General features: G+C 36.5%; 1 protein-coding gene across 1 annotated transcript in view; it reads left to right on the forward strand.

Annotated features, from left to right (window-relative positions):
• The window catches only part of TCERG1L (transcription elongation regulator 1 like), a 60,627-nt gene that overhangs the window by 37,311 nt on the left and 933 nt on the right, over positions 1-22,383 (forward strand). Inside the window, exons 7-9 of the mRNA XM_029283364.1 lie at positions 2,515-2,650; positions 5,874-5,963; positions 19,655-19,773. Coding sequence (XP_029139197.1) covers positions 2,515-2,650; positions 5,874-5,963; positions 19,655-19,773 — 345 coding nt within the window. The remainder of the gene's footprint in view (positions 1-2,514; positions 2,651-5,873; positions 5,964-19,654; positions 19,774-22,383) is intronic.

A 22,383-nucleotide genomic window follows, 5' to 3' on the forward strand; every position in this document is an offset into this window, starting at 1 on the left:
GATAATAATCACAGTTAAGAGCATAGCACCTTAGTCAAATTCATAAGATAATTATTAATGATTATGGGTGGTAGATTTGTTTTATCCATGAGATGTCCACTATTCAGGCCAAACTAGTTTTGCACCTTCCTGTATTCTGGAAAGATTGAATAAAACCCTTAGAGCAATTTTATATGAAGATAGTTTCTATGAAAGTCATGGGAAAGAAAAAAATAAAATAAGCCTGTTTGTAGTCATTATTAAGTTTCATATTGATATTTTTTTCATGTTTAGAAAATGATACTGTAGATGACATTTAAAATGATACAATATTAAGAAAATATAGTTGAACTCCATTTATGTTTTCTTAAAACGCCAGAATTTTAATACACTGGTTTAACACTCTTTAATTTGCATAATGGTATAATTCATTTTTAGGTGCCAGTATAAATGCACAACTATTAGATTTGTTAAATCATTTTAATTAACTATATTGGAAGAAAGAGATTCTCTCTGGCTATCTTTGCTGATGATTTAACTTTCTGGTTCCCATCAATTTCACTGAATATAAATACTTGGTAGTTACCAAAAATTAGATTGGAGGTTTCATAGATCATATTATGGAATATTATAACTTGAAAGAATTAAAATAGCTAATACAATATCCAAGTCACTATTCTAATATGAAAAGTGACAATTTGATAGCTTTAGTGCTACTAATATCATGCAATATTCATTTTAGTATAATTTAAGAGTGAAATTTTTAATGCAATTATGGATGGCAAGTAGATAATAAGTTAGGACCCATATTGCTTAACTGGGGGATGTAATTTATTGCATGAAAGACGATTTTAACTTTTCTATTATAATTGACCTCTCTGTCTTTCACCAGTTTCTAATCTTTAGTTCCCCTGGTGTCCAAGTTGTATTGCTATTGAAATTCAGTCTCCTTTTATTAACTTTTTAAAACTAGTTACCTAAAATCTATGATACATTTAAAACAGGAATTTGATTTGAAAATATGAAAGAATAATTTGCAGCGCATGTCACTTATTGATTTGTTCTGCAACCTCAGAATCTGGAAACAGGTAGTTGAATATATAAATTTCCTCAAATATACTTCATTAGAAGAACTGGATATCCAAGCACCTTCCTTTTAAAAAAAAAATAAAAAAATCAACATTCCAGAAATTAGCCCTTCAAATTAAAAGGTATAAAATATATTACATTTTTTTAGACTGCTATGGTTATTCAAATAAAAACCTGTTGCAGACCAAATATAATGGCTAGATGGGAAGGCAGAGCTTTATTTAGCCTGTTCTCTATTTGCTGTTATGTTAATTATTTCTTCTTAAAGAAGAAACAAGTAGAAATTTAGTTTGGGATTTGGAGAGGGACTGATGAATGTTCTTCTTTTAAATTTCTTGTCCAGAAGAATGTAAGTTAGGTAGTTAGATCGTTTTTGTAAAAAAAAACTCCTGGCGATTGTCTGGATGAATCCCTGCAGTTTTCTTGGCAAGGTTTTTCAGAAGTGATTTGCCATTGCTTCCTTCTTAGGGCTGAGGGAGAGTGGCCCAAGGTCACTCAGCTGACTTTGTATCTAAGGCAGGACTAGAATGCATGGTCTCCTGGTTTCTAGCCTGATGTCTTGACCACAGCACCAAACTGGCTCTCAGTTAAATAACTACTACAGACCAAATCTTCTCTGTATCCCTTCTTTTTTTTTCTTGACTAAGCAGATAGTAATAGAAGCGGAAGATGAAAATATGTTCTGACTTTATTGATTTCCAAGTTCTACCACCTTAAAGTAGGAAATGTCTTGTGAAGATTTCTTTTTCTTGCCAAATGCTCCCAAAGATATTTTGTGAATAACTTCAGATTCTGATGAGTCTTGCCAATACAAATAGACTCAGCAATATATCAAACACTTAGTAGGCTGTTTCACTTTTAGTGATGGTTTTCAGTTATCTTCTTGTCATCTTTTTTCCTACCCATCATCATTTCCTTCTCTGCCATGTCTTGTTAAGTAAAAAGTAAAATAAAACAAAAAAACAGAACAAAAAAAGAAACAAAACCCCCGACGGAAATTCTTCATGGAATTTGCTGAACTTGTCAACATGTCCATGTTATCAAGCCCTGTGTTCATCTTTAAGGATTCTTTATGCATTTCACTGAGCAGACAAAGTAATCTATTTTAGATCTTTGCCTAAGTCAACAAATATTGGAAAGCAGGTTTTGGAAAATGATGCAGATGCTTGGAACGAGAATATTGGCAGTAGCCCTTTTCCTGCACACATTATTAGACTATATGTAAAGCCAATTTTTAAATAGGCTAAAAGTTTGTTCTGGTACCAGAGCCATTTCACTAATAACATGATAACACATTGTCTTAGATTTAAATTTAACAGAGCCCTTCCAAATTCACTACAGAGAAAAATATGTTGCTTATATTTTCCTAGATGCTCCTGCACTCTAAAGTTTACCAAGAGTTTAAAAACGCATACTTCACTTTGTGTGTCTCTTCTATTATTTAAGACTGGAAAATTCACAGAATATGGAGCTAGAAAAAATAACAATGGACGAAAAAAACATGAAAACATCAGAACATCAGATTACCCTCCCCTTGGAGGAACGTATTACCCATTTTCGAGATATGCTTCTGGAAAGAGGGGTAAGGTTTTCCTGATTCCTGTAATATTGGACAACATGATATAATCTTAATATATGTAATAGATACATTGCAATGATCTAATGATTTAAAGAGGTTGTTTATTTTATTTTCTTATCTACTGTTTGCTATTACATTATTGCTATTTACTATACACAATAACAATAAGGAAACAATAAGAATATGATTTATGCTTATCTTCCTTGATCCTATCCATATATTTCATTAGTTTAATGAAAAGAAGGAGTAGGGAGAACATGATATCACTGTTCCAATATTTGAGGGGCTCCTACAAAGACAAGGGGGTCAAACTATTTTCCAAAGCACCAAAAGGCAAGACAGGAAACAGTGGTTGGAAACTAACCAAGAAGAGAAGCAACCTTAAAACTAAGGAGAAATTTCCTAATAGTGAGAGCAATTAACCAATGGAAAACTTGCCTTCAGGAGTTGTGGATGCTCTGAAGGCTTTCAAAAAGAGACTGGACAACCATTTATCTGAAATGATATAGGGTCTCTGCTCAAACAGGGGGTTGGACTAGAAGACCTCTGACGTCCCTTCTCGCTTATGCTGTCTGAACTATTGCTCTTTCCATTAACAGTTCAGTAACATAATTTTTCCCAACCAGATACTTGTATTATAGCTCCATAATTTGCACTCAGTATAGGTAATAAGGGAGGAAATACGGAATCATAGTTAAATTCATCTAGAAGATAGCAGACTGGGGAATTTTAAATCTCATCTAATAAGAAGTTATTTCAGTGTACTGAGTTACATGCAAATTCCAATTTCTAATCTCTGCCTAGTCTTAAATAATTATATCATGTACATCTCTAAACTATGTGATGTACATTTAATTATATGATATTCTTTAAATATCATCATTAAGATATCATAAAACTATACAGGTTAAATTGTAAAAGAATCCATTCTGACATATTAAAACTATTGGCTCATTATGTAAACATTTATTTAGCAGCTATGATACAGTGGAACTCATCGAGTTTAATGTTTTTGTTCTATTTCATCCTATGGACCACTGTAGGATGTACTTGAAATTTCAGGTCTAGAAGGGAAATCACACTGATCTTTATAATGCAATCAACAGTCTCCATTTTGGAAGGATGCTGATTGGAAGGGAAACAATGTTGTAATCTTCTCTGTCCAAATATCTACATTATTCCAACCCATGAGATTACATTGCAGAGAAAGAGCTGTTGCTGTGTAATGGATGCATCGATAACTTAAAAAAATAATTTTAGCATCTAGAAAACAAATGTGTTTTGAAATTAATTGGGTATTCAGGTTACTCTTCAGAGGTTATTTTGCACTTATTTTTAGTTAGCTTCACTTGCAAGTTGCTTTGAAGACCAGTCTTACAGATTTATTCCATATCTTCTAAAAGTAAACTACAAATCATTAAAATTGGTGGTGTTATTTGGGTTCTCAGCACATATGTCATAATCTTTATAATTTAATTTTTGTTCAGAAATAATGGCCACATTTTCCATTAGAAATTAAGACTTGTGAATAAGTAAGATTAAGAGGACATAAGGCAGGAGTAGCTGTGCTAGACAGTTGCAATAAATACAAGCCTAAGCATCTGACATGCTAAAAATAATACTTTTAATTGTGGTATACATGTTTATAGATTAGAATTTCATATATACAATTTGTAAACAGAAATTGTTTTGTGGCATAATCACCAGATGCTGATAAATAGTTACAGGTGGAAATTGGGTATTATTTAATAATAAAGTTTGTAAATTGTACTGTATGTCCACCTGCTATATACACAATTATACAGGTAATCCTTGTTTAGCAACTGCCTCAGAAACAACTGTTCATAGTCATAAAGCTCACGCCTACTGCTTCAGTGACTCCATCCAGCCACCTCATTCTCTGTTGTCGCCTTTGCCTTTTAAATGCAGATGGACTGCTGAATGTTGCCCTGATGGGTTTATTTTCCTATGTTGTGCCATGCATTTATGAAGTGGATGTTTTATAGATAGACAGATGATAGATAGAGAATATAGAAGAATAGGTTAAAGATCACATGGACGTCTGTCTGTCTGTCTGTCTGTCTGTCTGTCTGTCTGTCTGTCTGTCTGTCTGTCTGTCTGTCTGTCTGTCTGTCTATCTATCCAGTGCTTTTTTTCTAAAAAAAAAAAAAAAAAAAGGTGCCGGCATTCACACACGTCATACAACCCGCCTTGCCTACCCTACAAGGTTCCATCCAAAAAAGGTGCCGGAACTCCGTTCTGGGCGTTCTATGAGAACAAAAGCCCTCTATCTATCTATCTATCTATCTATCTATCTATCTATCTATCTATCTATCTATCTATCTATCTATCTATCTATCTATCTATCTATCTATCTATCTATCTGTCTATCTACAAAATAACCACTTGACAGCTCCTCCTAGCAGTTCTTTAGTGATGCAAGTGCTTGGGTTTAGTTTGGAAAGATTTCCATCTTCAGTGAGGAACAATAAAGGAAACTGCTTTGAAGTAGCTCAGAATGTCAGGTCAGGAGTAGGAAAATCTTTCAGAGTATCCCAAGCCTAATGGATATGACTAATAGAGTCAGCTATGAAAGTGCAGCTAACTTCCTTACTCAAGTTGTAGCCTGGAGATTCTGGAGAATTCTACTGTGCAATTTTTTGTTGATATTTTGGTTTGTTCTAATAAAGGAATTATCCTCTCATGAATTTAAAACTGAACTATACAAAAACTTGGTTATTTTTTTAGCACTTCCAATAAAGGAGGATGGGAAATATATGTGGAGGCCAACTGAGATACAGTGGCTTTTATAGTGAATTATTCCAGTGTCTTTTCAGTTTGAAGCCTCTTGAATTGCTTAAATATTTAGAAAACCTCTGAATAAAACCTGAACATGCATAGAAAAAGTAAAAACTGAATAAGTATTCACCTGAATACATGCTGGGTTATGGAATGGGCATAATCATTCTATTATTAGATTCCCAATCACTATATATGACAGTGTGCTTTCAGATCTGTTTAAACAAAATGTTCACTTTTTATTTAATTTCTAATCCAAGTTTAGGAAATAAATAATTTCTTTTTTTTTGCTTGTCTTACAATAATAAGTTAGATCATCATTCAAAACACTCTACATTGTAATATTTCTTTAATAAGATATTGGTACCTACTTCTGATTTTATTCTTTAAACTTTGTTTATATCTCTTCCGTTAACTTTTTTTTTAGGTCTCTGCATTTTCCACATGGGAAAAAGAACTTCATAAAATTGTATTTGATCCACGTTATCTTCTACTAAACTCAGAAGAACGTAAACAGGTGAGTTCTTGTTTAAAAAGTTCTTGTTTAAAAAATACAGGCTATAATGTAAAATGGATCGTAAAATTTAATTAATAATAAACAGTACATAATTTCAAGATCAAATTATATTGTCAGTTTTAAAACATCAATAAACATGTACAATATATCACAAGTGAGTTATTATTAAATCACATATTTTAATAGCCAGGGAGATTTAAGTCAGCTTTCATTTGGTGCAATGAAGAAAGCCTCAGATTATCCTCTATTGAGAGATTATTTTATGATTAGATGTTAACACCAAGTGATAACTCTCTCTTTGGTACACAGCATTTTTATAAAATGTGTGTTACATTTTAATTTGGACTGCATAAGGCAGTAACCATGACATGTGTGTGTATAAAATTGGGGGTTTAAAAGATGAAATTTTAAACATTTGACTTTAATTAACAATAGCTAACACAAAATTTCCTGTACATTTAATAACTGGCTATCTGTTGCATTAAGAGAGTTAGTTCACTGACTACATTGGAATGTCCCTGAGGATTATCCTCAAAGCTTTCTGTCTTACATAGATTACATGTTGTATCTAGCATCTGATATTGTACACTTCAGCAAAAACCATTTATGCTGAATCATTCTTTCTTTCATTGCATAGAAGAAGGACTTTTATTCCCAGATGTGGTTGAATTACAATTCCCAGCAGTACTGTGTTGAAGGATGCTAGAAATTTTCAGCAACATCTGAAGAATCATAGATTCTCAATCTTTTTTTAATGCTCTAGACTAGAGCATACCAGGTTGAAAAATAAAATGCTAGATGTAAAGAAGGCTTTTCTATCAAAACTGTTGATACTATTGTTCAGATGAAGGTGACCATCTTCAGGTTTTGGCTGTCACGGATGGGTAGCAAACTATTAATTTTCTAATTTGTTTTTATGGCTATTAATTATAGTTTATTTTTTATTGAATTTGTTATAATGGGAAGGGATGTTTCTGTGATTTCCTTTCATGTGTGCCAAAATATATTGCAAATTGATGCTTGCTGCTTTTTTTTCTTTTTTTGCCATAGTCCACTTATAAGCAGAAGAATACCTCTGGGTCTGACCCTTATTGATGCCTATAAAATAATTTTAAAATAACCATTTTTAATTCTTTCTTTCTTCTATTTATTAAAAGCTGACATTAAATTTAAATATTTTGGTGAGACATCTCTAAATATATATTTTATCAAAGGATAGCTGCATTTTTACTCTAAAATTATTGTGAGGATTTAGAGTTTGATGCTAACAGTAGATTTGAATATTTCATATAGCACAGGGAACTCTGTATTTCTTTTGGTGACAAAAGTAAAGGCCCAGCCTAGTTATTCCAACAATTTTTATTATCCTTTCATTTATTAAGCATATGCATATGTAGTATAATCCTTTAATGACCAGTAATATTTTGCATTATAGCCATTAACTTGAAACATTGGTGGCATGAACCTAATTTAAGATAAGATAACCTTTATTATCACTTTTTCTGTGTGTACATTGGCACACATTAAAAATAAAATTCTGATGCTCACTCTCAAAAGAAAATATGTATGTGTGTGTGTGTATATATGTATACATGTATATATGCACAACACACATACCCACAAATATAAATGTGCAGTGTATGTGTGTGTGTGTGTGTGTGTGTGTGTGTGTGTGTGTTTTCGTAGATTTTCACAGGTACAGGTATGCAGGTCTTGGCGTATTCGGGTCTTTTCCCGTGTAAGATTGAGAGTATCTTGGTGACATTTCAACGAGGTCCCACTCTTCATCTTCAGGCTGGGGTCTTCAGCTTCGTGCCTGTGCGAGCAAAGTGTGATCGGAGCTGCCGTCTCTCTATAAATACTGGTGGGGGTGGGTGGAGTGTTGGCTTAGTTGCTGTAGGTGGATTGGGTCCAGTGTCAGTTTTCATGGCTAGGACCCACTTGTTGATTAGGGCTACTTTCCAGATATCTGGTAGGTGGGAGGTATCGTCACGTTTATTCATTTCGAAATAGAAAAACATTTCGAAATAGAAAAACACCCCCACAACATGAATAAACATGATGATACCTCCCGCCTACCAGATATCTGGAAACTAGCCCTAATCAACAAACGGGTCCTAGCCACGAAAACTGACACCAGACCCAGAACAACACAGTACGCCACCACCATTCACCCTCACCAGACCGAAACCCAAGCACAAATCCATCCCTCAGACAAAATGCAACCACCATCCAGAAGCCAAACCACGACGACATCACCAGCTGCTGCACCTCCCTCCGACCCCCACAGAAAGCAAACGGACACACGCCATGAACACAGAGCTAGACCGCAAACTCGGAGCCAAACCAAAGCCCAGTATGCTACATCACAGCCTTCTGCTCTGGACATCACATCACAGAACTCAGGAGGTTACAATACTAAAGCTCAGGATGTTACAACACAGCCAACCACCCAGGATGTTGCAACACAAAACTCAGGATATCACTACACTAGATCTCAGGACGTAATCACACAACCCATTACCCAGGTCATTATAACACAAAAGACTAATGATCACACAGCTAGCACCTCAACTACCCAGGATGTTACGAAACAGCCAACCAATCCACAAACAATGGCTCCCACACAGCCAACCAATCCACCTACAGCAACTAAGCCAGCACTCCACCCACCCCCACCAGTATTTATAGAGAGATGGCAGCTCCGATCACACTTTGCTCGCACAGGCACAAAGCCGAAGACTCCAGCCTGAAGATGACGAGTGGGACCTCATCGAAACGTCGCCAAGATACTCTCAATCTTACACGGGAAAAGACCCGAATACGCCAAGACCTGCATATATATATATATATTGGATTGCTAACAAAGAATTAAGGGAGAATGGAATAGCTATTTCAAACTTTTTAGCTCTCATCAGCCAAACATACCCTTCTGAGATTCGAACCTGGGCTGCCTGCATGTTAAGCAGCTGTGTTAACCTCTAGGCCACAGGCTCTTTCTCGCTTTGTCAGCTGTGTCAGGGAGGGAAGAGACAGGGGAGGAGAATTACCTTGAGTGCTTTTTGATGCACTCTGTCGACCCAAATATGAGAGAAAGAAATCTCTCTCTCTATATATATATAGACAAAATTAAAAGAAAAGCGAACACCATCAAGGCGATAGAATTACAAATGAGGCAGCGGCGATCCCCAGAGAAGACGACGACCCGGAAAAAGGGGAGGGAGATCAGGAATGGAAACAATGGGATAGCCCTTTGCAGGATTGGGGTAATAGGGCTACAGGTGAGGCGGCGATGATTTCCATGGGAGGAGGTGATAGAGCAACGGCGCGTCACGGCCGTGAGATAGACGCACAGAAGCGACCTGGAACGAGAGGGGGGGAAGGCAGGGAGCAGGAATGCCCGAATAGCTGCTCTTTGCAGGACTGGGGCGAGGGAGTTATGGGCGAGACAACAGCGACCTTGGGGGTGGGGGAGGATGATGGCCTGACAGAGCGCCCGAATCGCAGCTTGAGAAATAACAACCGAGATTGCTCCAAATGGGAGGGGAGGGAGACAAGGGGCAGAGACGGCTGGACAGCCACACACACCCCGGGCACCTGCACGCGTGCCAGAAGAGCGATTAAAGATCAGAAGACAACCATTGGGACCACGGGCAGATTGCCAGGTGTAGAGCAACTCAGTGCATTACGGACGAGCACAATCAATGGGCCTATGACGCGCTCGAGAAGCCGGGTGCAGAGGCAAGCGGCTATATAAGCCAGCTCCCAGATCTCCTTTTACTCCAACTCTGACGACGTCGGCAGTTTGGCCGATGAAAACTTAGTGACTTTTTATCTACAGGCTTGTTTACATTAAACAGTCTTGTTTACTTTTATCCTGGTGTTCGCTTTTCTTTTAATTTTGTCAATATGATGCCCAGGATTCGCATTTGTACTGTTATATCCTTTATAACACTAAAAATGCACATTTATATTTGTGTGTATGTGAGTTGTACATATATACATGTATACATACATATACACACACATACATATTTTCTTTTGAGAGTGGGCATCAGAATTTTATTTTATACATGTGCTCTATACACACATACACACACATGCATATACTGTATATATTAATCACTGTCCATTTAGAATGCATAGCAGAAAAAAGTGTCTTGAGAATTAACGAAGCTGATATTATATAGTACAAAGCTATTACAGGTCTAGTTGTTCAGCTTCAGATACTGCGAAGCCTCCTCCCAGAAGGTAACAAAGAAAACTGGTCATGGAGAGGATATGTAGCATCCCTGACAATACTGTGGACCATGGTCAAGCAATGTTTATATGCCATATCCTGGATAGAAGGAAGTGAACTTTTTCTGCCGTCCTCACCACTCTCTGCATAGCCTTCCTGTCTGAAACAGTAATACCTCCAAACCAGACAGTAATACAATATGACAGGATGCTTTCAATTGATAAGGACAGGGGAAGAAAGATGTGCTTTTTTCTTCTACATATTTTGACTACTTGACCAGTATGAAAAGCCTTTATTCTTTGATTAAAAGACCAAAGTTTTATTTGATATTTTTGGATTAGTAAGAAAAAAAAAAGGAAATATTTGAATGAAGGCATTACATGAGGTCTTATACATCTTAATTTGCTATTTTGAAAGATTAATGCATAAAGATAGTTTATTTGCTTCACTTTTAGTGAACCTTTTGTTTAACTGACAAAGCATAAGAAGCTGTGGTCGAAAGTCAAAAGAAATATGCATGCCTAAATGATAGTGAGGCTAAAAGCTAAACCTTTGTGCAGATTTCCAGAACTAAGGACAAATAAATTCTCTTTGAATATAGGTAGTAAACAATCTTATAGGAAACATTAAAAACCAAATGTGCATTTTGTGCAGAATAGGATAATAGAATGAAAGTTTCATGTTCATCTGTAACATTTTGATTAATGTGCATGGAGTCATGGTTGAGTTGAAGATTTCCCTGAAAAATTATTGCTATCAGATCTGGGCTACAAAAAGAAAAATGAGTGGCAGCAAAAAAGATGCCAGGTTTTTTTTTTTTTAACGTATTAGTGCTGTCTCATGGTCATTTATATTCTTGCAGCTCAGATCTGCTACCCTACTTCAAATAAGTAGAAAAGCATAATGATAGATATGGAAGTCTTTTAGAGAAAATTCATGTGCATCCATGGTGGGGCAGGATCAAAGTCCCCAAGTTGTTGGGTACAGCATAGTGATCTATATGCTGCATGTTTGAGAAGGAGTAGAGCTTGTATTACAAAACATGGCCACTATCTTGTACTATTTCACATGCTTTTTATTTTTTTTAATAAATTTTTATTAATTTTTCACTTAAAAAACAGAAACATAAATCTTTTATCACAATATCAACCAAAGAGAATAAAACTAAACAAAACATTCACGGACGTGTCCGGTGTCCCCCTCCTGCACCGCCCTCTTCCACTTACCACTCCTTCCTCCTCCCTGTTCTACCACCACTCCTCCTTCCTCCCTCTTTCCTACTTCCCTTCCTCACTCAACCATCCCNCCCCCCCCAGGACTTCCCAAAGCTAATCTAGGAAATAAACACACAATAATCCAAATCTATTCAAAACTACTCATTATTACTACACACTAGTATAAACTTGCTATGACTCTAAGATAACATTAAAAGATGCTTTTGTGGAGATCTATAAGAAAAAAATGTAACTATATAAGAGCTTTCAATGCATTAAAGATGAAGTAGTGACTGCTGCACACTTTCTGAATTGACAGGAGTTTACCCTATTGCCTCTGAGAACATTGCATTAGGAGTGATCCTTACATAAACACACAAATGTTGACATGACAATGTACATACCATGTTTTCCCGAATACTGGCCTTAGCAATGGACATTTTGATCCCAGTTGTGGTCAAGGACTACCTGTAGAACAAAGACCTAGTGAGGGTTTCTTAAGTCCATCCGAGGCCTGAGCTTATTATTTATCTAGCTTTTCAGCTTGCAGTTATGTCCTAATAAATTGATATCCTCACTACTTGATTGATGATACAATTCTATCAGCATTCAATGAGTGAACTTAGGGTTAATATTGCTTAGATTTTGGAATAAAGAGACACTTTATCAATTTTATGTGATCATCTCCTTCTGATTTCAAGGAAGGCTGTTTCCTTTAACTAGTAAACTGTGCTTGTTTACTAAATTCTAAAGTACAGTGAGGATTGTATCTTTGCGTGTGCTTTAGAAGAACCCAAAAGTAAAAACATAAGAAAAAAAATATTTTCTGTTCTTATGTTTGCAAAACACGGTGGCTCTGACCCAATGAATCCATCAAATAATTATATTTGGGTTGATCAATCTTTTATAAAGAGGATTATCTGTAAATTGTTCAGTTTCTCATAAGCACAAGCACAATCTATTTGCAACAGGTCTTGCTGCATCTTACTTGTTGGAAGGGACTTGGATATCAGATATCTAATTTCCTCAATTTTTGAGGCCTCCTGGTTTTTAATCTTATTCAATGTGCTATTTTCTAGTTTGGTTTCTGTATTGTTTTAATATTTTTGCATAATTTTACTTTTCATATATGTTTGATTGTCCACTGCCTAGAAAACCAAGTGATATAAAAGCAAAACAGCAACAAAAACCTGTTTGTGCCAAAGGTCAGTTTCATCAGCTATCATACAAGTTAGACAAGGGTGCCACCTTTATCCTCCTATAGGTGTATAACAACATTAAAAACCTGTTGGACCTCCAGAGGTGTGTTTAGTCCTACTGTGGCCATCCAGTTTCCTTTGGAACTGTCAACTGTCCAGTTTGCATTTCCAGAAAAAGAAACTCCTGGAATATGGTTTTACCAAGAGTATAATACTTTACTGAAAATTTACATTGGCACAGAAGAAAACAAAACCAGCTCTTGTTTTGTTGCTCAAAGGCTTACTTAGTTAAACGATAGACTCCCTCACCTCCACCCACCGGGTGTTCACATTATCCAATAGTAATATATCTTCTTGTTATGGAAACACTTCACTTCTCCTTTGAGCAGCTGGCCTTGACATCACCTCTCTCCTCCCCCCTTTCCATTCCATTGTCAAGATATGAGCAACAGAGAAAATCTAGGTGAAAAGGTAAATAAGTCTTGACAGGAACTCCAAATTAAAACATGATGTACTGACTAGTAGACATTGTTATATATTCAATTAGGCCCTCTTTCATTCTGCAGCACCCAGGGCCAGCCACCCATTGCACTATTCTGATGGATTCCCTGATTTTTTTCAGAGCAAAGTGGTGTGTATATGTATGCATTTGCATAAAGCATTATATTGTGGGTATGAGATTCACTTTTGTACAATTAATTAAAAGCAACATAATAGCAAATTTAACAATTGCACATAGAAAAGATAGATGGATGGAAACAGACCCAAAAAAGGAGACTCAAATTATGTAATGTTGGAAAAACATTGTAAATAAAATGCAAAAGGGCTGAATGATGAAATTTATTAGCTGAAGCTTCCTACTTCCTTCAATAAATATTAGTTATTTAAAGTTATTGGATTTCTTGTGAGGTTGTTTAAGTTCACTCTCGCCTGCATGTTGAAGCTGGAATCGTAGGGGAAATCAATGAACATTGCTGCTTCCTCTGAAACTCACACTGAGAGCTGTGGTTCTCAGTGAGGAGATATCAATTGTATAATAACAGCTATTCAGCTTCGAATCCAGGCAAAGCACTGCAAGCAATCCATTGAAAGCTAGCAGGAAAGAAGCAATGAATTTTAACCATCCTGGGATATAAGGGGGAATCCGCATCCTCAAACCAACAGAGGACAATCAACAATTTTATAAAACTTCATCCTAATATTCAGTAAATGTTCTTATCTAACCATGCAATCCTGTGTGTCTAAAAGTCACTAGCCAAGCTCAAGCCTTGAATTTGGAATGTCAAGTTATTTTTTTTTAGAAATTTCTGTTAAAACCATCTGCCTGGGATCAATTTAGTTCTCTCATTGAGATCCTTTGATGGATCATAAACCTGCTTTGGACAGAAGTCTTTCAGCTTTTAGCAAAGAAGATAACAGAAACAATCTAGTGTAGTTATTTTTCATCAGTTAAGCATCTTTTGTATATTTGTTTGAGCATACTAAGGATTACATGACAGCAGTGTTCCAATATTTGAGGGACTGCCATAAAGAAGAGGGAGTCTACCCATTTTCCAAAGCACCTGATGGAAGGACAAGAAGCAAAGGATAAAAACCTAGAACTAAGGAGAAATTTTCTGACAGTGAGAACAATCAACCAATGGAACAGCTTGCCTTCAGAAGTTGTGTGTTCTCCAACAGTGAAGGCTTTTAAGGAGAGACTGGACAGCCATTTGTCTAAAATGGCATAGGGTCTCCTGCTTGATCAGGGAATTGAACCAGAGGGCCTCCAAGTTCCCTTCCAACTCTGTATTCTGCAAAAATGTGTCATGAAAAGGTATAGACTTATAGCAATCTAAACTATTGATCTGTTTCATTATAGGTCTAGAAGAAACATTCCATCCTTGGTGACATGTCTTTCCCAGAGCTGTTAAGATATGCAGCAAAATATTTTTACACGGAATCTAAAATAATAAAATACTCTTTTACTTGGAATCTTCTAGGTTATGGAATTTTAGTTCTTCATCTTCTAGGCCAGTATTTCTCAACTACAGCATCTTTAAGTTGTTTGGACCAACTCCCAGAATTCTGCATCCACTATCCTGAGGAATCTTGGAATTGAACTCCATACATCTTAAAGACGTTGAAGTTGAGAACACTGGTTTAGACCAATGTGGAGTTTTCCCTAATATGTTATATCAATGCATATTGATTTATGAATGGTGGCATTGCAATTAGCCATAGCTTTTAAACACAGAACTTCATCAAATGCCTATTAATGTGAAACTCATCTTCTCCTTATAATGAACATATACATGATATTGAACTCTGACTCCCAAATGTCTTGCATTTATATTGGTTACTCAGAACAATTCTCAAGTTGTTTCCTCTCCAATTTTTCCATGGAAACCAGTTACTCTGGGAATAGGTGGATTAAAATTGGGTTGTGGATTGAACTTTCTCTTGATTTATTGGCATTTTATCTCATCTCACACATCAGCTACACTGAAAAGGTCATAACAGATTAACTATGACTATCCTACAGTTATAAAAAGAATAGTACTATCATGCAGAAAAAGCACACTCAATTAAAATTATCTCTGTGAAAACAATTCAGTTTGTAGCCAGATATAACCTGTCAATTCATTTACTGCTAAATTTGAGCATGACATACACACAATGGACTCATTTACACATCTACTTGTGAATTGGTCTATCTCCCTTATGAACATGTACTATACTATAATAACTGCTTTTCTGCATTTCAGCCTTTAACCACTTGTCTCCTTTGGATAAACTGACTGGAAATAAAAGTAGCTTAGAAGGGGTTGTCTCCCAGATTTCAAATCTTTCCTACATTTTGATGACAGTAATGGTCAGCTGCTTTGTTTGAATAGTGGTTAATGGGGCCCCTTATTGGCAGATTCCTTTATTTCTTTTGCTCCTTCCACAGGTAAGTGCCATCTGTTTTCCCCCTTCTGAGAATAAAGGGAGGAAATAGTTTTAACATCCTTCCTGTTACTTGGACTAGAAGGGGAAACTTGGCAAAAGACTTGGCCAATATTTCATCATTGCTGAGTTGCCATATTCTCCCCTCTGCAGTATTGGATGGTAAAATATGAAAAGGTAACATTGGCTGGAAAGCTCTTCCCCCTGGGATTCCAGAGAGGTGTAGGACATGTTCTTCTTCATTTCTCCTTTTATGGAAACATCTGAATCTGATGCATATTACCCAGTGGTGGGATTCAAGTATGTGAACAACTGGTTCTCTGTGTGGATGCCACTTCCAGAAGTCCGTCCTGGGTAACAAAAAATTAGCTACTGGTTCTGCCGAACTGGTGCGAACTGGCTGAATCCCACTATTGATATTACCTCTGATTAGGGTATCCTGGTTGCTTGGATTAGGCCATTGCCCAAATGGTGCTCATAGATGAAGTACACCTTGTTACAGTGCATGTAGCTAGGTTTTGTTCAGCAGCACAGACAGTCCATCAGACCCTTATGAGCCATCATCCCACAATGCATTCTTTGTAACTATAATTAATTTAAATTGTAGGTATTGTTACTTTATTGATATTAATCATTTTAGATGCTTTTGTTTTGTTGTAATTGTAAGCCAATGTAATTTTAACATTTCCATTATAATTTAATATAGGCTGTGTCCTGCATCTCACTTATAGATGTTATGTTTGTTTTACAAATGTATTTTAACTCTTAAATTATCTCTGCTGGTCTACAACTGCAATAAATTGAATTGAATTGAAAACCATTGCTGTGTTGAACCTGATTGGAAAAAAATAGAGCCAGCACTTCCTTATTAATTTATTCATTTAATTTATCTCCCAGCACAATCAAAGAAGACTCTTGGCAGCTGACAATGATAAACAAACATAACCATCAAATAAAAAATCTTATAAGTCCATTATACTTCATAAAAGAATAAATTGGATGTCACTCTAAAGGCAATTTAGAAAAGCTGTTTTCAACTTCTTCTTGGGGGCAGGGTAGTGGGGTGAGGGGGAAGCCAATAATGTTGAAATAGGCAGATCTTTAATGGGAATCCATTCTAAAGGGCCAGCCTTATCACGGAAAAACAATATTTTTAGGCTTCAGCCCCACTTCCCAAAATAAAGGATAGCCATGTGTTTCTCCCAGCATTACCAAAGTGGTTGGGTTCATTCCAATAGGAAGATGTGATCCTGCAGGTGATTCAGTGCCAGCCATAGAGGGTTTTACAAGACAAACCCAGCATTTCAAATTGCCCCCAGTAGCTAATTGGAGGCCATTGCACTTGGGCCACTGCATTCAGTACCAACTTAAGCGTCCAGGAAGTATTTAAAGGCAGCCCCAAGCAGAGTATGTGGCAGTAATCTAATCAAGTGCTGAGTCACTGCAGTCAATACAGCGGAATCTGTTAAAAAAAAAAAGCTCAGCAACCCAAAATGACCAATGAAGAAACTGGGGACTGCAAGTATGTGCCCACCAAAACATACAGAACCAGAATATGCAATTTTGATTAAGAATATGCAGCCCAAACAAAATAATGTTTTATTATACCGTTCAATTTCATTGCTGAATATTTCATTTCCATATATGAGAACAATATTTCTTTTGTGGTTGCTGTTTTTTTGAATTCCATAATGGGTTTATTTCAGTGTGTCACATTTCAAAATGGGAAAGTATATCCATTAAAATGGAGTCAAGTTTCTTAGTCCCATCCCCATTCATATTTTAATATATACAACTCCTGAAAGCCAATGGAAGTGTAATTACTAGCTTGGAGATAAATGTTCTGTGTGAAGGCTAAAACTATAATTTGAAAACTCTAAAGCTAAACAGATATCTTCACAGAAGCATATAGGTACCACACAAACACATCACACATTCATTTTAAGTTTGTGTGTTTTCTCTAAGACACTTCATGCAATCCATAGCTGTAAAACGAAAAGAAAGGGGGTAAAGTATTTTCGCTCAAATTGTACCAGTCTCAGTGTTGAGTGTAACAAGGATTCTTGAGTATTCATTATATGTTTCTGGGATAGCAGGTTGCAAAAATACAGGTAGTCCTCGACTTACGACCACAATTGAGCCCAAAATTTATGCTGCTAAGTGAAACAGTTGTTAAGCGAGTTTTGCCCCATTTTACAGCATTTCTAGTCACAGTTGTTAAGTGAATCACTGTAGTTGTTGAAGTTAGTAACATGGTTGTTAAGTAAATCTGGCTTTCCTATTGACTTTGCTTGCCAGTAGATCGCAAAAGATGATCACATGACCCAGGGACATGCAACCGTCATAAATATGAGTCAATTTCCAAGGATCGGAATTTCGATCACGTGACCATGGGTATGCCACAAGGGTTATAAGTGTGAAAAATGGTCATAAGTTATTTTATTCAGTGCCCTTGTAACTTCAAATAGTCACTAAATGAAGTGTTGTAAGTCGAGGACTACCTGTATGTCAGATTAGACTAGAGGTCTTTGTGCGGACACAGAGAGACAGCAGCAAGTAAAAATAAAAATAATTGAGCCTTCCTCTTTTGCAAATGAAAGACCCAGGAGCCAAATACAAAATTGATCACATTCTATGCAGGTTAAACAAAGTTCAATTAAGCAGTTTTTACCTTCACAGTGTAAGGCACAGGTGTCAAACTGCCAGCCCGTGGGCCAGTTGCATCATACGGAGGCTGCGCCCACCCCAGCTTTGTCAATGAAAAAAAGTCATGATACGTTGCAAGACGTCACGTGATGCAGCGAGTTTGACACCTGTGGTGTAAGGGGCTGCTTCTCAAACCTGGGTAAATTACTCAAAATTGAGTAAAAGTCGATTTTCTTTGGCTAACAACATATAAACCCATTACTCCATCACAGGGACATTTAAATTGACTTAAAGTGTTTTACCTGTATTGGGTAAAAAGGATTTTTGGATAATTAGTTTTGCATATATATGGCAAGCAGTGGTGTAATGTGTTTCAAATTCTCAGATGTGAAGGATCATCATATGAAGTAGCATTTGCAATAGCAGTTAGATTTATATACCGCTTCATAGTGCTTTACAGTCCTCTCTAAGCAGTTTACAGAGTCAGCATATGCTCCCCAACAATCTGGGTCATTTTACTGACCTCAAAAGGATGGAAGGCTGAGTCAACCTTAAGCTGGGTAGGATCAAACTCCTGGCTGTGGGCAGAGTTAGGCTGAAATACTGCATTCTAACTACTGTGCTACCATGTAATGCCAATCTTCTAGCACAGTGATGGTGAACCTTTTAGAGACTGAGTGCCCCAAAACTGCCCTGCCCCGCCCCTTGCTCCGCCCTCCACCCTGCCTGCCCACAGGGCCACCCACCGCCTCCATGGCCCACCACAGCAGATCGCCCAGGCAGCCCAGCAGCACCATGGTGGCCACGCCCTCTGCCCACACCCCGCAGCATCATGTGCGCATGATGGGGTACGAGGGTGGAGTCTTGTCCCCGCTGCCCGGCTACCATGTCCTTGGCTGCGCTGCTCTGCGCGGGCTGCACCTGGGGGTGACTCTCATCCGGGGAGGCTTCTGGTGAGGAGGGGACTGCGGGGGGAGGCAGGGCTGGGGCGATGGCGCGCGTGCCTACAGAGAGAGCTCTGAGTGCCGCCTCTGGCACGCGTGCCATAGGTTCGCCACAACTGTTCTAGCAAGTATTACTAGAACACAAAAGTCATTCTTTTGTACTGTTGTTGTAGGCTGAGTTTAGAATTTTCCCTTTCATTTAAAACAGTAATCTTACTACTACTAGTAGTAGTATTGTGATTCTAGTAGATCTCTCCACCTGTTCAAAAAAACTTTAAGCCAAAGACTTAAGGTTGAAACTTATTCACCTGAAAGGTTCTGAATTTTATTTAAAGATTTATATGATATGATCTGAAAGCAGCACCTATAAATACAGTTGTGAGAGGAACAATAAAATAATTTTAATAAACTTTTTTTACACCAGGCTTTCAAAGGTTGTTTTAAAGAAATGTCTATCTTCACAGGTAACTCATGTAATGATGTTTTGTGACCTTCCTTTCCCCTTTCCTTTTTCTTTAAGATATTTGAGCAGTTTGTCAAGACAAGAATAAGAGAAGAATATAAGGAAAAGAAAAACAAACTACTGCTAGCCAAAGAAGAATTCAAAAAGCTGCTGGAAGAATCTAAATTGTCACCGAGGTATGACAAAAACTTTTTAAATATAAGTCTTAAGTGGAGCATCCTTTGAATGTGAATAAACTGAAATTATGCCAGAAACCAAGCTTCTGAATATGAATGTATCGCTTAGAGTGCTGGACACAAATTTTTGTCATCTTCTGGTTAGCTGAGACCTTGTGACACTATCAAAACCCATAAACCTCAATATTCTTGCAAAAAACTACATGATGCTTCAGAGATGACACCCCCATTGCTAGACTTTGTGAAATTTTTGGATATTTTTTTTAAATGTTCAATAACCCTATTCTAGCATGGTTGTATAAATTTGCATGATAGAACTTGATGCCTGAAAATATTTTGTCAGCCTTTTAATAGATGATACAATACATAAAGGGACTTTCATTGGCAACTCAAATCATAGAAAGGTTCATAGAATCAGTGGTGCTTATTATACTCTTTATTATTCTCTATCCATTTTTTCTTTTTTCAAAGCTAATATCCCCGATCTTCTGCCATTATTCCATTACAGCTAAGGTCAAATTTTTTAAAGGGTTGACTTCATGTTAGTGTCAACCAACTCTCCAATCTCTCTTTTTAAGCCCTAAATTATATAGGAGAGGCTGAACTCCAGATCCAGTATAGGTTTCCATATATAAAATACATGGAGAAAGTGCATAATTTATTTCAAGAACATATTTGATATCTGTAGCTACATTAGTGCAGTAACCAATAGGTTAATGAAGATGTAATTTATTGTCATGCATTATAAGCAAGTTGAATTAAATCGATTATCTCAGTATATAAAATATACTTTACAGTCAAAATCTGTCACTGTACTTTATTATGCTTTGCAGTAGAAGACCCAGTTGCAAGTATGATTAATGCTTGCTATATATCCAAGTACATTTTATTATATTATAAAATCAGTCTTTTCAAATTATATTCACACAAGAATATCATTCACAATGGTGACTGCACATTAAATGCAAGATTTTGAAATGTTGCCTGTTTTATATAATTCTTCATGGAAAGAAGGATCTAAGAGTCTTATATGAAGTTGTGATTCTTGTTTGCAATTTTATTATTCATCAAGATAGTTTATGACAAGAGTTTTATATTACAGAGATAAAGAAAAACATTTTGCTCATAGTTTGAATAACTTTATAAACCTCCATAAGTTAATGTAGGGAATAGTTTTCAGATTTTAACAATGTATTATTATAATTTTTTCTATATGCATAAATGGAGAATATTGAAAAATTATTCAATACCTATATGAGAATGACAGTAACTATGATAATAATTTAAAAGGTTGACTTGTACTACACCATTATAGTTAAATTTGTTAAAGATGAAATATGAATATATATAGTTTTTTCCAATTTGTTGAGGTTTTTTTTTAGTTTTTGGTTTCTTATTTCTTTCTTTCATTATTTTAATTTTTTTACTATGTTATGGCCTTTTCACCACTAAGGTTGATACTGATCACACAGAATAGTATATGGAGGAATAAACGTAGGACAGATTGCTATATGCTTTTCCAACAACACCAGGATATAAATGTAATAAAAAAAACCATTAGAGACAGTTTGGTCTAGTGGTTAAGGCAACAAGCAGAAACTGGGAAACCGTGAGTCCTAGCCATGCCTTAGGAAAGAAGCCAACTGGGTCTAAGCAACCCCAGAAAGAGGCAGTGGCAAAATACTTTGGAAATATTGCCAAGAAAATGGCAAAGACTTGTCTAGGCAGTCTAGGAACCAAAAGCTTATAATACATAAGTATTAGGAATGTTAAGATCACATACAGTAGTGGTTAGTGTTGCAAAATGCTGCCATGACAGCTAGGACAATCACAAAATACCCATTTGTGAGAAATCAAATGGATAAGATGTTCTCTATGCCCTTTCTATCTACACCCATATCCCATATCACTGAATGCTAACTCCAGCCCTGGAGTGCTTTTGACATTTTATTTGTTTTAGGTATGTGGGCACACATCCAAGCTAATCACTGGGTCATCACTTCCTTTCATTTTCATTTTTTTTAAAATAATAATATCTGGTAGATAGTCAAGTCAAAGTTTATTTCAGTCAAAGACCAGAAATAAGATCAGATAAGACACATTTTCACAGATTAAGATAATTCCCCAGGCTGACACTTAATATTGCAGCAAGCTACATAGCTTCTTGTATTGTAAAGTGAACCAGTTATTATCTCTATTTTATTATCTCTAGCAGGAACACGTTGTAGGAACACATTTTAAGCCAAGGCAAACATGTTCTGCATTACTACAGAAGTATGATATTTACCTCTGTCAAGATCATGGGGAAAAAAGGCCCTTTCTTCTTTAACCTGATATTTTCAAGATACTAGGAAGCAAATGTACCTAGGGGAACCTGGAGTGGGATGGGATTTATTTCAAAAAGAAATCAGAAGTTCACTAGATTCATCCATTTTTTTCCTGCAATGCTTCAAAAAACAAGCCACTTCAAATATGACAATCCCTTTTAAATTCCACACTTTCTGTGGTTTCATGGGATGCCTAAAAGCTACTACATGATGGCATCAAGCAGGGCCATCAAACATCAAGATGGTTGGCTTGCCCATGTGATTAAAGTCCCACCTATTTATT

This window comes from Protobothrops mucrosquamatus, unplaced genomic scaffold (assembly GCF_001527695.2).
Source record: "Protobothrops mucrosquamatus isolate PMUCROS unplaced genomic scaffold, P.Mucros_1.0 scaffold62, whole genome shotgun sequence".
Classification (NCBI taxonomy): Eukaryota; Metazoa; Chordata; class Lepidosauria; order Squamata; family Viperidae; genus Protobothrops; species Protobothrops mucrosquamatus.